Genomic DNA, 12,430 nt, shown 5'->3' with positions numbered 1-12,430 from the left:
TTATCTTAAAGTTTAACTTGAAAGCACACTTGAAAGCTCACTATTCTCTCATGGGACATTCACTCGCTCATCTACGCGCCCTTTGATTTCTTGTTTTAGCTGCTGGACCTCCCCGCCACCATCTACCAGCCAGCCCATTCCTCAAAGGGGCTTGCTTTTGCTTACTCGCTAGCATCCTCATTGCTACAAAAAATTCTCAGCCATCACGATTGCCAGGTTCACTTAAGCCTTTTCTTGTTTTTTTATTCCCTTCTTTCAGTTTGTTTTACCCTAAAACCCCCGCTACAACGGTGTTGAGTTGATTGGGTTGAGTTGTCGGCCTTGCCTACGAGGTGTCTTGTTGTCAATTGCGCCTCGCTACCCTCTATCTTATAATATTCAGTTATTTCCACCTTTACTTTCAAAGTCTTGCGCATTAATAAACGATGCCTGCCCAGTCGAAATCGGCCCCAACTCCCTCTCGCTTTGCGGAGAAGATGGCCAAAATAAAAATTCCAGGATTGCGGAAATCTCGGACCAATATGGCTTCCAAATCCAGTTCCGAGGAGTCTTCTCTTAAAACAGCTTCCTCGTCTTCAGTCCTGGAGGAGAATTCCGGCAGTGGGTTTTTCAGGACGCAGTCGAGCAGCTCACTGAATCTTACCGATCGCACATCTCCTGAGCGACGGCCTCGTATACCAAGACCTACATCGGAGCTCATAAATTCGAGCCATGTGCCTAGCTTTGTTCGTCCCCATACCAGTCGATATTTAAGCTACTATAGTTATGTGTACTAATAATCAAGAAAAGGGGAGTAGTGGAGTTGCCAGATCTTCGTCACTCCCTATTTCGCCATTTGCACCTCGCTTTCTTTCGGTCCAAGAGAACCAATGGGTGCATCAGAGTGTCTTGCTTGTATTTGGACAGGTTGGGCTACCTGAACGTCCATGTGACGGAATGATAACTGTGCATCATCATTTGGAAGGATACCCACCGACTCAATGGCCAGTTAATTGTGGATACTTCAAGGTTTTGGTACATCTTGACCCTGGTCCAAACAGACTGCGTTTTGACTTCACAGGGGCAAAGATTCCCTGTACTAGCTCAAGCGTAGTCGTCAATTTTTTGCCTCTCACATCTTCCCCTCCATTGTATTTGGCCATAGTTCTAGCTAAAGATTCACCGGGCGAGTATGAATGCCAAAGTGACCGGAAGCAGCGAGAGGGAAACGATATCCGCATGGCGAAGCGGAAGCTTAGAATGGCAGCGTATGTCAATCATTGACCGTGAATTTAAGTTTGATCTCAATAAAATTCTAACATGTTCTCTATTAAGCTACCTTGCCCAAGCTTTTACAGGAGAGCAGATGTATAGAAATAGACTAGGTTTGTCTTCTCAACGCACAAACCGATCTGAAATCTAATGATCCTTAATTATAGGACGAAGATGTTTTCGATTAGAGGAAGAATGGGCCGAGGATTCACTGTCAAACAAAGAAAATGGCGTAATGCATAGCATCGCAAAAGTACATGTCATACGATCAGAAAAGACAGTAGCTGGTGAGTTTGTGTTAACCGAAGCTCAAATTAGAACATATGCTAAACTTGAATCGGCTCTAGAAATTCAAAATCTAGAGACTGCCCGAGACGGTGCTGCCCTCTTGGATATTGCATCGGCTGCAGTTGATAAATATTTTCAATACTTTCAAAATCTGTCCGTAAATTCAAAGCGGCATGTCGCTGTCCTGATGTTCGACGCCAAAGATGATCTGAGAATCGAGGGATTGATCAATCATTCGGCACTAAGTAACGAGATTGGCGTGTGTGGGACTCGTTCGCTATATACATTCCCTTCCTGCCTTGAAGAGGTTGTTCCAGCAGTAAGTATCATAAAATCCACCTTTTAATTTTTTCCTTTTATCTTTGAAGAAACTCACAGTAATGACCAGTTCACGGACTGCACACGCATCGAAGGTAATTCTACTAGCGTAAATGAAACGGCCGATCTCGGGAGCTTTTGGTGGGTAACACTGGACTCTTATCAATAATTACCCAAGAATAAACAGCTTATAGATGTGAGGAGGATAGGGAAGCAGCTACATCCGCAATGGGTAACATGATAGAGGCTTTTATAAGTCCACAGCCGCCCGTTCAGCCTCGTGAACTTGATCGCATAAATAGAACATTTACAACCAAGGTTTGAGCGTCCCCTATGAGAACACCAAATATCGCTCGTCCGATAGTACGTATAACTTATTATTGTTCTAGGAACCGTATTTGTTCAAAACAAAATCTGCTGGCCTAAGGTATAGTATCTAACACCATATTTCACTGTTACATAACTAATTGTTTTCAAGGATATGTCTTCCTCAAGAAGAATGCAATTGGTCTAGGTATTAGAAATTTTATGTAACTCCTTGATATATTGAAACTGATCGAAATTAGGGTTGATTGTCTTCGATTGCGCCACCACCCATGCTTCCGCCTTCCAACAGATCCGGTAATAACAGCTGGACATGATAATCCCCAGATTTATGCCATAGAGAACGGTATGTTCGCTAGTGCAAGTAGTGGCATATTTCTGGTAGAAATCTACACAGACGATACCTATCGGGCACATTTGGAGTTCACAACAAAAATTGAACGGGAAGTACAATTACTCGAAAGCGAGCTTCGCGAGAAGCTGCCGCAAGATTGTCGATCGAAAGTAATAAAACTCAAGATCTATTCAGCAGGCCAAGGGCAAACTATTATCGATGATTTTTCTGCAACGAAAGGGGCGAAGGTTCAACTTCCTAACGGATACGGGGTGGCATATAAAAGTTCCTCGTTGGGGCTTTCAGACACAGACGGATCTAAACCGCAGGAAGTTTATCTGCACACGTTGACTCCAGGGAGGATTCTCACAAGTATTAGGGTCTTCCATAGTACAGCACTGGATGGTTTGGAGTTTGTATACGAGGATTCATCAAGCCAGTTATTTGGACACAGGGGGATAAGAATGATCGGAAAACAGAAATCTCGGATTTCTCGTTGGACACTAGAAAGGGGGAAAGTCTTTTAGGTTTCAGCGTTCGTGCCGGGTCATGGGTCGACGGCATTGAAATTCTGACTAGTTTGGGTCGCCGCTCCCCTTTATTTGGGAATCCCCATGGGGGAACTAGGTATGCAAATTATTCGAATATCGAGCTCTGGGGCTTCCAAGAAACTAATGAAACCAAACAGTAGCACTTTAATACCCCCACGAGGTCGCTCAATTGCTGGAGTTTCCGGTAGTTGCGCCCAGTGTGTCGATTGCTTCTCGATCCTTTATAAATAAAACGACATCCGCTCCGTATCTTCACTGATAACTCTCTTTTGTTGTTCTTTCTGTTCCACGCCGTACATATATTCTGGAATTTCTTCTCCTTTTTGTATTGGTTGGGTCCAGCACTTTATTAGGTTGATCCTCTGGGAGGTAGACCAAAATCTAATGGTTGTACTGATATGAATGATGCCATGAGACTGTACAAAAGAGAAAATTGGTGTTTACTGTTCGTATATACATGGGCTACGACTATAGCTAACATTAGTTTTGAACATAGAAGATGTTAATTTATTTCTTGTATGTTCCTCGAAATATTTTAAAAGTGAATGAACTTCTTATACAGGGTATGAGGGTTGAGTTTGGATCTAGATTAGAGAAGTCACCAATAGTGCATTGAAAGACTTTTGCTAGTGGCAAGGCCTCCTTATAGTGTTAGAAGCATATGTTCTCATTGCACAGAATGCTCTCGCTTACCTACATGTATTTAATCACAAACCCGCACATGTAGGCCACGTATCTTACGAGGCTTTTGTAAAAAAAAAAAAAAAAAAAAAAAAAAAAAAGGAAGCCCGGCAGAGAATAATAAAGCCAAACTACAAAATAATGATAATAATAATATAAATATAAATATAAAAAACTTGCCAATCTTCACTTATCACACAAGCCCCTCGCTTCAGCCCAAGAGCCAGTCATACTACAGGTAACGGAGTATTGTTTGGAGGAGCATCTGGAAGCCCGTCTCTCGAACGTAGATGATATCCTGCTCTATGCCATTCGTAGAGAAGGGTTCCGAGGAAGAGAGTGAAGCAAATGCAGGCACTGAACATTAACTGCCCTTATAAGCTTTGGAGATCTTAAGATTGAGGCGGTGGTGATATGCATACATATAATGTTATGAAGCCATCCATGTATTTAAATAATATGTGTATGTGCGTGTGTGTGTATGTGCGCGTGTGGGTGTACATGTGTCTTTGATGATGGAAGTAGAAGGGACATTGAGAGGCAGGATCTGAGTTTATATTTCGGTTTCAGGGCTCATTGGTTCAATGGTCAATGGTTAGGTGTCATCGCTTGTTTATCTTACTTGTTCAAAAAATTCCTGATAATTTCCTCAGCTATGTACATTTCAGTCCTTGCGGTCAATGATCGAATTGCCTCCAGCTAGCGATTTATGCATGATTATGCATCACCGCATGCGTTAGTCCACATTTTATCTCGCAAGGAATAGTGGTGATAAGTATATAAATTAATAATTCATTAATTATTTGGAGTCCGGATAGTGATATTAACAAGCGACGTTTTTTATTTATTTAACTGTTAACTTTGTTTGGTCTGTTGCCGTGTCCGGTATAACCCGACCAGCCGTAGAGAGAGAAAAACAAAAGGAAGTAGATTTTTTTATACACAGGATAAGCGTCGTCCAGATGGACATCGCATACAAATGACCCCTCTATGATTCTTACACCATACCGCTCTAAACAATAACTTCGCCTACATCAATCATAGCCGGCGCAAAAGACGCCGCAGGGTCCACATCCATCTTGCTGGGAAGATCCACTGGGTTCGCCGGACTGTACAAATACCACCCCTTCAACGCGTTCACTGCCGCTCTTATCCTAGCCTCATCCATGCTTGCACCATGTCCCTGCCCAAGGCATTCCTGCCCCGAATATACGCCTACTATGAATACCGGGCTCCTCGACATCCTACCCGTCTCACTAATCAGTCTCGCAACTGGCGGTGTAAATCCCTCCCTCGCACACAATCTCGAGAGCTCTCGTGTCGGCTGCACAAAGTTAAACAGCTGGTCCACGTCTAGCTTCCGCGACATTACATGCTGCCGGAAGAACTGTCTACTCGCCGCGACTCCCTCATGGAGATACACACCCGCAAATGTAGCGCGGACAAAGTTTGCCATTGCCTCCTCCTCCGGGACACCCTCGCTGCGGGCAGGGCGTAGATGCCCCTTCACTGTTGTCCCGGGAGGCAATCGCTTGAACTGGAGAAGACCGGCGTCAACGTCTGGGGTTGGCTCGAAGGCGGTCTCGACACCCCATTCTCGCCCAATGGCGGCAAGCGGCCTCGGGCCCACGAAGGCGGCCATTGCAGACTTGAGAACCAGGGTAGGGAGTCGCGGGTATGTACACATAAAGTGCTCGGCACCATAGTACCCGAGGAGGGAGTTCCCGAGGTAGGCGAGGGAGCTGTTGTTATAAAAGCGGATTGGGTCGGCAGACTGGTCAATGAGTGCGCGGGCTAGAGTCTGTATAGGGTAACTTGGATGCAGACTAAGACGGGCATGGAGAGCGGCGAGCTTTGCGGAGTTGAGAGGGTTGCGCGCGCGAGGGAGGGGCTCTCCAGGTGCTGGTTCGTAGGGGTTGATGGGCTTCTCATAGTACTGAGACCGTACTGGGGTGGTAGAGAGGGCGCGGGTATGTGATGTGAGAAGCGGTCCTTTTGCCGTCACCGTTATTCGAGGGCGGGGCACTATTTGCCTTGAGGAGGAGAGGAATTGATCACATAGCGACGAGGAACAGCGTATGCGTTTCATTGTTGTAGTTTTTATTCCAAATTTCCTTTCTTCTGAATACGATCCCTTGGGGGCGGGGACAATTGACTGGGGCCGGGGGGTCGCTTTCACAATGGTGATGTTGCGGAAACCGCAGCACGTCGTTGGAGTTGAGGTTTCGAGAAATTTGAGAGCCGCGAACGCTAACCCATCTCGGCAAGGCTGAGCGTGCCCCGCCAACCGAGTGAATTTCTATGATCGAAATACATTATGCTGCTGCAGTAGCGTACCGGAACAATCCCTTTTTTCTCCGAGAATGCTCAAGTATATCATTGGAATATGTGCAAGAAATCAAAATGACACAATCTAGGAGGTAAGTGCACTCTTGATACGCCGTTGCCGTTGTACATGTTAACACCTCGATATTGTTAACTTTAAAATCACAGGACCCGCATAGTCATGCCCCGCAAAACATGTGCATTGCTCACTCATAGAGGCTGACCATCGCGGAGAGTCGTAATTCTCAAGCCTGATTACTTAGTCAAATGTTTGCGGTCTACAATACTGCGATATTAGCCCATCCATGCACAGCTATAGCTAGGGATTATATAGATACGCCTTGCTCTTAATTTTCGGGATGTGCTTACACTACGATGGCATGTACGCAATATTCACTTCCGAAATATGTTGAAATATTTAGTAGACCCATAAATATATTATTATTCCAGGATACAATCATTTCATATGGGAAACAATTTGAGTGTAGCCCCACCTCCCCGCCCGCCCGCCCGCCCGCCCACCGCCAAAGACTAACATTGAGACAATGACTACGTAAGAAACCCATCTTCCTCTGCTCCTGCCTCTTCATAAAAACAAAAACAAAAACAAAAACAAAAAACCCGTAACCTTAATTCATGCAGTCATATCATAAGACACTTGGTCAGCTCACACACCACCGGCCCCCCCCCCCCCAAAAAAAAAAAAAAAAAAAAAACACTAGCAACCAAAGGGATATATAAAATAAACAAACCACAACATTGCAACTGCATCATCCATCATATCATCTGCCGAAAACTGTAGGGTATCCGCTAGGTAGATGCAACCACAATGTGAGTCGAGAGCAGAGAAAAGAAAACAAACTAGACAAAATAAGCAACATGCACTGGAAATGAAAACAGATATCCTTCCCATATTTTTTCAGTTCTTTAACGGTCGTAATGAAAAGGAGACAATAAAAGATTCATCCCACGTATACAAGGAAGAAATACAAGATAAAACAAAAGCACAAAACGCATGGGGAGAAGACGCCCGTATCTTTACCAAAATAAACAAAGCCAACAGATATAATAAGAAAACGCACAAAGAACCTCCCTCCCATCAACCAAGGTCCAGTCCGATCCAGGTCCAATTTTTAGCAGAAACAAAAACAAAAACCAAGCCCACCACAAGGGTATATATATGTATAAATTCACAAACTTCGCCAAACCAAATAAAGAAAAGTACAGGTTAAAAAGACAGGAAAATAATCGATCATAGATACTCCACTAGTAAAGCAGTCTCAACTCCCACCCGTGCGGTGCACCATTCTTCAAGTTCCCTTCTCCATCTTGGGATTCCTCGGGACTGTTCGCCCACTCCTGTGGTGGGGATGCAAAGGGTGACTCCTCACGAATCTCAACGGCCTGGACTTTCATGTCTTGTCCCTCTGCCATTTCACGTACAAACTCGTCGTCCACAAAGATACTGAGGCCACGACTGCTCATGTGAACAGTGCGTAGAACAGTGGCAGGATCGATGCCACATTTAGCAGCGATACTGGAGGTTAAACATTGCGCGGTTCGGGCCTGGAGATAGACTGCGCGGTATATTTGGCCATTCTGTGGGGATCCAAGGGCCGTGGGAAGAATGTAGATTGACATAACTAGTGGCGTTAGTGAATTGAAAATGAAATCACTCCATGGGTATACATACCAGCCTTGCTTGCTTTTTCTGCGGGGGGGATATAAGTGGAATCAATCCCAATCGCTTCGATCCATCCCGAAAGCATACCAGTATCGTTGCTTGTCTTTACACGAATTGGAATCTCTGAGCCAATATTATTCTGCTGAGGAGGTGGTAGAGGCTGGAAGCCCCTCTCCCATTCCCGTCTTTCTGGGGAACTAAACCCATCACCATGCTGACTTGACAACGATGCAGAGCTCGGAGTTGGCGACACAAACGATGATGCTGTAGTGTTCGTCGTAGCAACGCTCGACCTTCTCCGGGCCCAGATATCGTCTGCCAATTCAGGAGCTTCACCCGGTAGGTGCACAGGGTTGATATCCGGGTCGTCCAGATCGCTCCCACGTAAGTATAGAACGCTGACGGCCCTAGTGCTAGTAAACATGTCCTGTAGACTTGCCAATTTCGCATTTGTGTCTTCCTCCTGTGATCTACCACCTCCCACTGAGCTCGCAGAAGACATTGACCATGTCCTCTTATGTCTTGGAACCTTTCCGGGCCGCCCAGATACCTCCTCCTCCTTCTTATTCTTCTTTCCGAAAATCTTCATTCCCGTACCCTCGACCTGGTTGGCCTGCTGTCGCAGCTTCTCTATGGTCTTCTTGACATGCAGGATATCATTCGCCAACTTCCTCTCTGCGCCATGGTCACGGAAAAGCTTGACTTTGCAGAAACACACCTCAGGCTTATCGACTGGACAATGAGGTGAGCCTGAAGAGATAACCTCAGTCTTTGCACAAAGCCGGACTGGTATTCCCTTGACACCCTTTGAGTGACTAAAATCCGTCGACAAGAAATTAAAGCGCACCGACACCGAAGTCTCTGCCACGCCCGATGTACCAGGAGACCAGATAACCACAAAACTATCGAACGATGCCGCCTCGATCTCGACTCTCGCCTTCTTATCGTCTTCTTTTGGTGAGGAGGGATCTACATACTCGACGGCCTGGAGCTTCCCGCCGCGTTGGTGCGCCTCGTTTGCGCCGCGACCTTCTTTCCACAGTTGCCAGCACGATGCAGGTCGGGAGCGCTGGGTCTCGTCGTGAAAGGAAATGCGGATATAGGTGCGGTATCGGACGGGGCCAGTCAGTGCACTAGGTACTGGGGGGTTAGTGTCGAGAATAGAGATTGCATATGCTTGACCTTTGTTAAGGTATGTCACTGGAATTTCGTCGGGGTGTTTTATCATCGCTGTTGGTGCGTTCAAAACAACGTGGAAGCGGAATCTAGTGCCAGTTACAACTGTTAGTATTTTGGCTCAAAAAGGTAGTAGTCTGTTGTAGTAGTAATAATAGTTGGTCAACCGTATCCGCCAGGGATGGTTGCAGCAGAGTGATGGGCTATGACGAATGTGGGCAACACAAAATCCAAAAGGAGCAAAAATAAAGATTACTACGCACCTCTCGGCTGAAGAAACTGGCGCAAGCTCATGGTCATACTGCTTTCCCTCCAATGACATTAAAGCACTAGAATCCATCTGTGGTCCGTCCAAAGGCCCTGCTTCTAATCCATCGGCAGTCTCGCCCACGTCCATAGGGCTTCCCGGGCCTGATGGTGGCCTTGGATGAAAGTGTGAAGGATCTAGATATCCAGCGTGCAGCGATTGTGTAAAAGGCTGGTAGTTTTGGAATTGATGTGGCTGTATCGTTTGCGTATTGTAATCATCCTCGGAAGCGGTTGGACGAGGCATCGCAGTAGCTGTGTTGGGCATGGATAAGGGAGTCCCTATACTTATTCCTATGTTTGGGGTTTGAAGATCATGGTGAGAATGAGAGTTATACAGGGTACTTCCGCCCCCAGGTGTCGGTGTAAACAATCCCGGCGGAGGTTGGTTTGCGAACGCTGCAAACGCCGACGAGTTTGGATCTAGGAGTGAGGGAGTGAAGCGAAAGGGTTCCGAGGGAGCTCGAGGAGTTGGGTCAAGATCTTCGTGTTCATGCCCGAATCTGTTATCGCTCATAAAACAGCTGTTAGCGGGGTTGTGCCGAGAAAGAAGCGTCTCCACCACCGACTTTTCGGACGTCGTCGTCGCCAACTAATCGTGAATTGTGGGGTGACAACAGGAAAAAATATCGACATGATCAAACGAACGACAATGAATACTCAAAACAAGAGCCGCTGCTGCTCACTTGCCTTGGCTGGTTGAGTGTGGAGCCATCAAGACTTGTTATTGTCTGTGAATCATTTGCGGCGCCGGTGGACCCTACACGAACGCCGGGAAACGATTGTCTAAAACGTTCAAAAAGCTCATCTGAAGGCTTTTGCGAAGATTGTCTGTAAATCACCAAGGAGCAAACCCCACCGTCAGCCTCAGGAACACCAGCAACCATAAACAGCAGGTCCTTCTGCTGCCGGCATAAACGAACAAAACAAGAATAAGGGTAAGTAATGAAAACGATGGGAGATCATCAGAGTGCGCGCCGAACCGACCTGTTACGAAACATAGTAGTTGATCAACGGTAAAGATACCAGGTAAAAGTAAGTTGATCAAGAAAACTGAAGATATTCTTATGGGAGTTGAAATACTGGGTGGGAATGAGTTGGAAGATGTAGGAATAAGAGAAAAGCCGGGTCGCATGGGGATCCGGAGGGTGATAGAAGCAGGAGGCTTTTTCTTTTGCTACCAGTGCTTCTCTCACTTTCCTTTTTTTATCAAATGGAGCTTTGATAGATTTGCATGCACCCAAGAATGGCAAAATAGATGGAAGTGTGGCGCGGCACAGCCGATAAGTCAGTTTCTCTAAACCCCAGGCAAGTGTGTATGTACGAAACTGCGGTTCTGAGTGGGTAATGCCAACAGCGGGGAAGGATGGCGACGGTAATCAATGTCAACGCTTGGACTGCGGGTCTTCCGCTTCCCTCCCACCTTCGTTGTCTTTTTTTTTTTGTATGTCTGTAACCGTCTAACTGCTTCTGCTTCTAACAGATTTCTTTTTTTCTTCCACTTGAAAGGAACGCGGGGAGCTGACTGGTCCTACGCGGGGTTCATCCATGCACTGGATACCTTAGCTGTGTAAATGACCACATCGATGGTAAAGATACTCCATCAAAGGGGCCTCTTCGCGCATATCACTTTTGATTCTACATCATCTCATCATATATCAAGGGTTCAGACTGTGACCCTTCTTTCGTTTAATTTCTGGACCCTTTCTGTCTGATCTACTAGCTCTGGAAACCTCGAGAATTGATTCTTAGAACCCGACAAATTGAGAAATTGTTTAGGTCAGGGGTCTAGCAATGCCTCTAGGCCACAGTAGGTAATAAGGCCTCGATCGATCCCACAGAAAGCTCGGTCTTTGCCGGCATACCATACCCATGATCCATCTCTCCAAATGCACGCTGGTGTAGGCTCTGCACCTTTGCGGGGAGGAGGGGGAAGGGAGCTGAAGATTGCTATCCTCCAGTTCGACTCGACGAGTAAAATTAGGAACCTCATTTTGGCGAACGCGTGTCGAGTCGACGCGCATCATCTGCAAGTTGACCTCACTTGTGTTGATCCTTCTTTTTATTTTTATTTTTCCCATTTCCTCGAAGAGATGGACCCAAGACTCGGGGTCCTTCAGCAGGTGTGGAGTAAAGCCACGGTGCGGAGGCGAGCCAAGAAGCCTTGTCACGTCCGATCCTGCCGTTGGGTCCACCTCTAACCGCAACTCGATCACCGCGGCGACATCGATCGCGAGTGAGCCACAGGAAAAACTTCATGCTCGGCACCGTTACAGTTCCTGATTGGTCCTGCCACAAGAGTACCACCGTGATGTGGCGCTTCCCGCCGTAGTCATGCACGTGAAATACTACGTCATAGGGGGCGGAGATCTGCGGTGCCGTCTATGGACGGTCACGGGGGAAACCCGGATGGTCGTCGAATGCTAAAAAGGCAACTACGGCCCAGCTATGGAAATGATAAGATGGGGAAAATTACTTTCTACGGGAAAACCTCAAAGTTCGTGAATGTCCCCTCCAAGAACCAAGCACAGGGCAGCAGGAGGCTTAATTGTTGACAACATCCTGCGCTCGCGGCAGTGGATCACAGCTGCAGACCGTTGACACCTGGGACCCGGAATGCGATGCGGGGAATAAATAACTGTTGAATCAAATCATATTAAGGGCTCAATTAAAGTACCGTCCGCCAGCTAAGGCTTTCCAGTCCTCATTTTACTATTGCTTTTTCCTTTTCGTCTCCGTCTACGAATTGAGGATGTTCGCTGTGAACCATAGAACTCGCACTCTAATCGACGAGAGACATCTCGATTCCCGAGAGACTGCGTCCGCTTTCCCTAATAAACACCATCCAACGCGAAGGACCTGCAGCGATGTGATTTGTGATGTAAAGGGCCGTCGGTCTCCGTTGGCAATGAATGATATCGTCTTCCAGTGCACCTCCGTCATTTCCATTTGGTGCCGTCCCTCCAAAGTTCAGAATCCGCCCACTATTCTTGAGAGGAATAGGTGACACGCATGAGCTGCAGGCCAGAAATCGACTGCAGGCTGAGGAATACGCCGTGGGCTCGCCCGGCGCCGCAGAATCTATCGAGTGAGCTAGCACGGATCAAAAAGTGATATGTGAGATGCACTTCTGCCCAACATCATTGTTCTTCAGAAGACGTTAACAGGGATAACATATCAGAACGACTGCTA

The 12,430-nt window shown here is 46.6% G+C and overlaps 3 protein-coding genes across 3 annotated transcripts; 1 reads left to right on the top strand and 2 right to left on the bottom strand.

The window, feature by feature from the left end:
• Positions 1-425: 425 nt before the first annotated feature.
• Positions 426-3,297, top strand: LAJ45_04229 (uncharacterized protein; the record flags this gene model as incomplete). Its single annotated transcript, XM_046113809.1, has 12 exons — positions 426-725; positions 790-1,247; positions 1,315-1,364; positions 1,419-1,538; positions 1,599-1,858; positions 1,928-1,998; positions 2,067-2,175; positions 2,247-2,284; positions 2,336-2,371; positions 2,424-2,895; positions 2,970-3,142; positions 3,204-3,297. 12 exons carry the CDS (start codon positions 426-428, stop codon positions 3,295-3,297), a joined length of 2,181 nt encoding a protein of 726 aa, XP_045972911.1.
• A 1,462-nt stretch (positions 3,298-4,759) lies between these two features.
• LAJ45_04228 (uncharacterized protein) lies at positions 4,760-5,836 on the bottom strand (the record flags this gene model as incomplete). The annotated part of the gene is made up of 1 exon (XM_046113808.1): positions 4,760-5,836. The coding sequence occupies one exon, from the start codon at positions 5,834-5,836 to the stop codon at positions 4,760-4,762; it is 1,077 nt and encodes a 358-aa protein (XP_045972910.1).
• A 1,502-nt stretch (positions 5,837-7,338) lies between these two features.
• LAJ45_04227 (uncharacterized protein) lies at positions 7,339-10,239 on the bottom strand (the record flags this gene model as incomplete). The annotated part of the gene is made up of 5 exons (XM_046113807.1): positions 7,339-7,715; positions 7,766-9,021; positions 9,196-9,741; positions 9,929-10,069; positions 10,226-10,239. The coding sequence occupies 5 exons, from the start codon at positions 10,237-10,239 to the stop codon at positions 7,339-7,341; spliced, it is 2,334 nt and encodes a 777-aa protein (XP_045972909.1).
• Positions 10,240-12,430: the final 2,191 nt, after the last annotated feature.

Source organism: Morchella importuna, assembly GCF_003444635.1.
Source record: "Morchella importuna strain M04M26 chromosome Unknown Morimp01GS010, whole genome shotgun sequence".
NCBI lineage: Eukaryota > Fungi > Ascomycota > Pezizomycetes > Pezizales > Morchellaceae > Morchella > Morchella importuna.
Note: the sequence above shows the minus strand (reverse complement) of the source record. Positions and strands in the feature narration are given on the sequence as shown.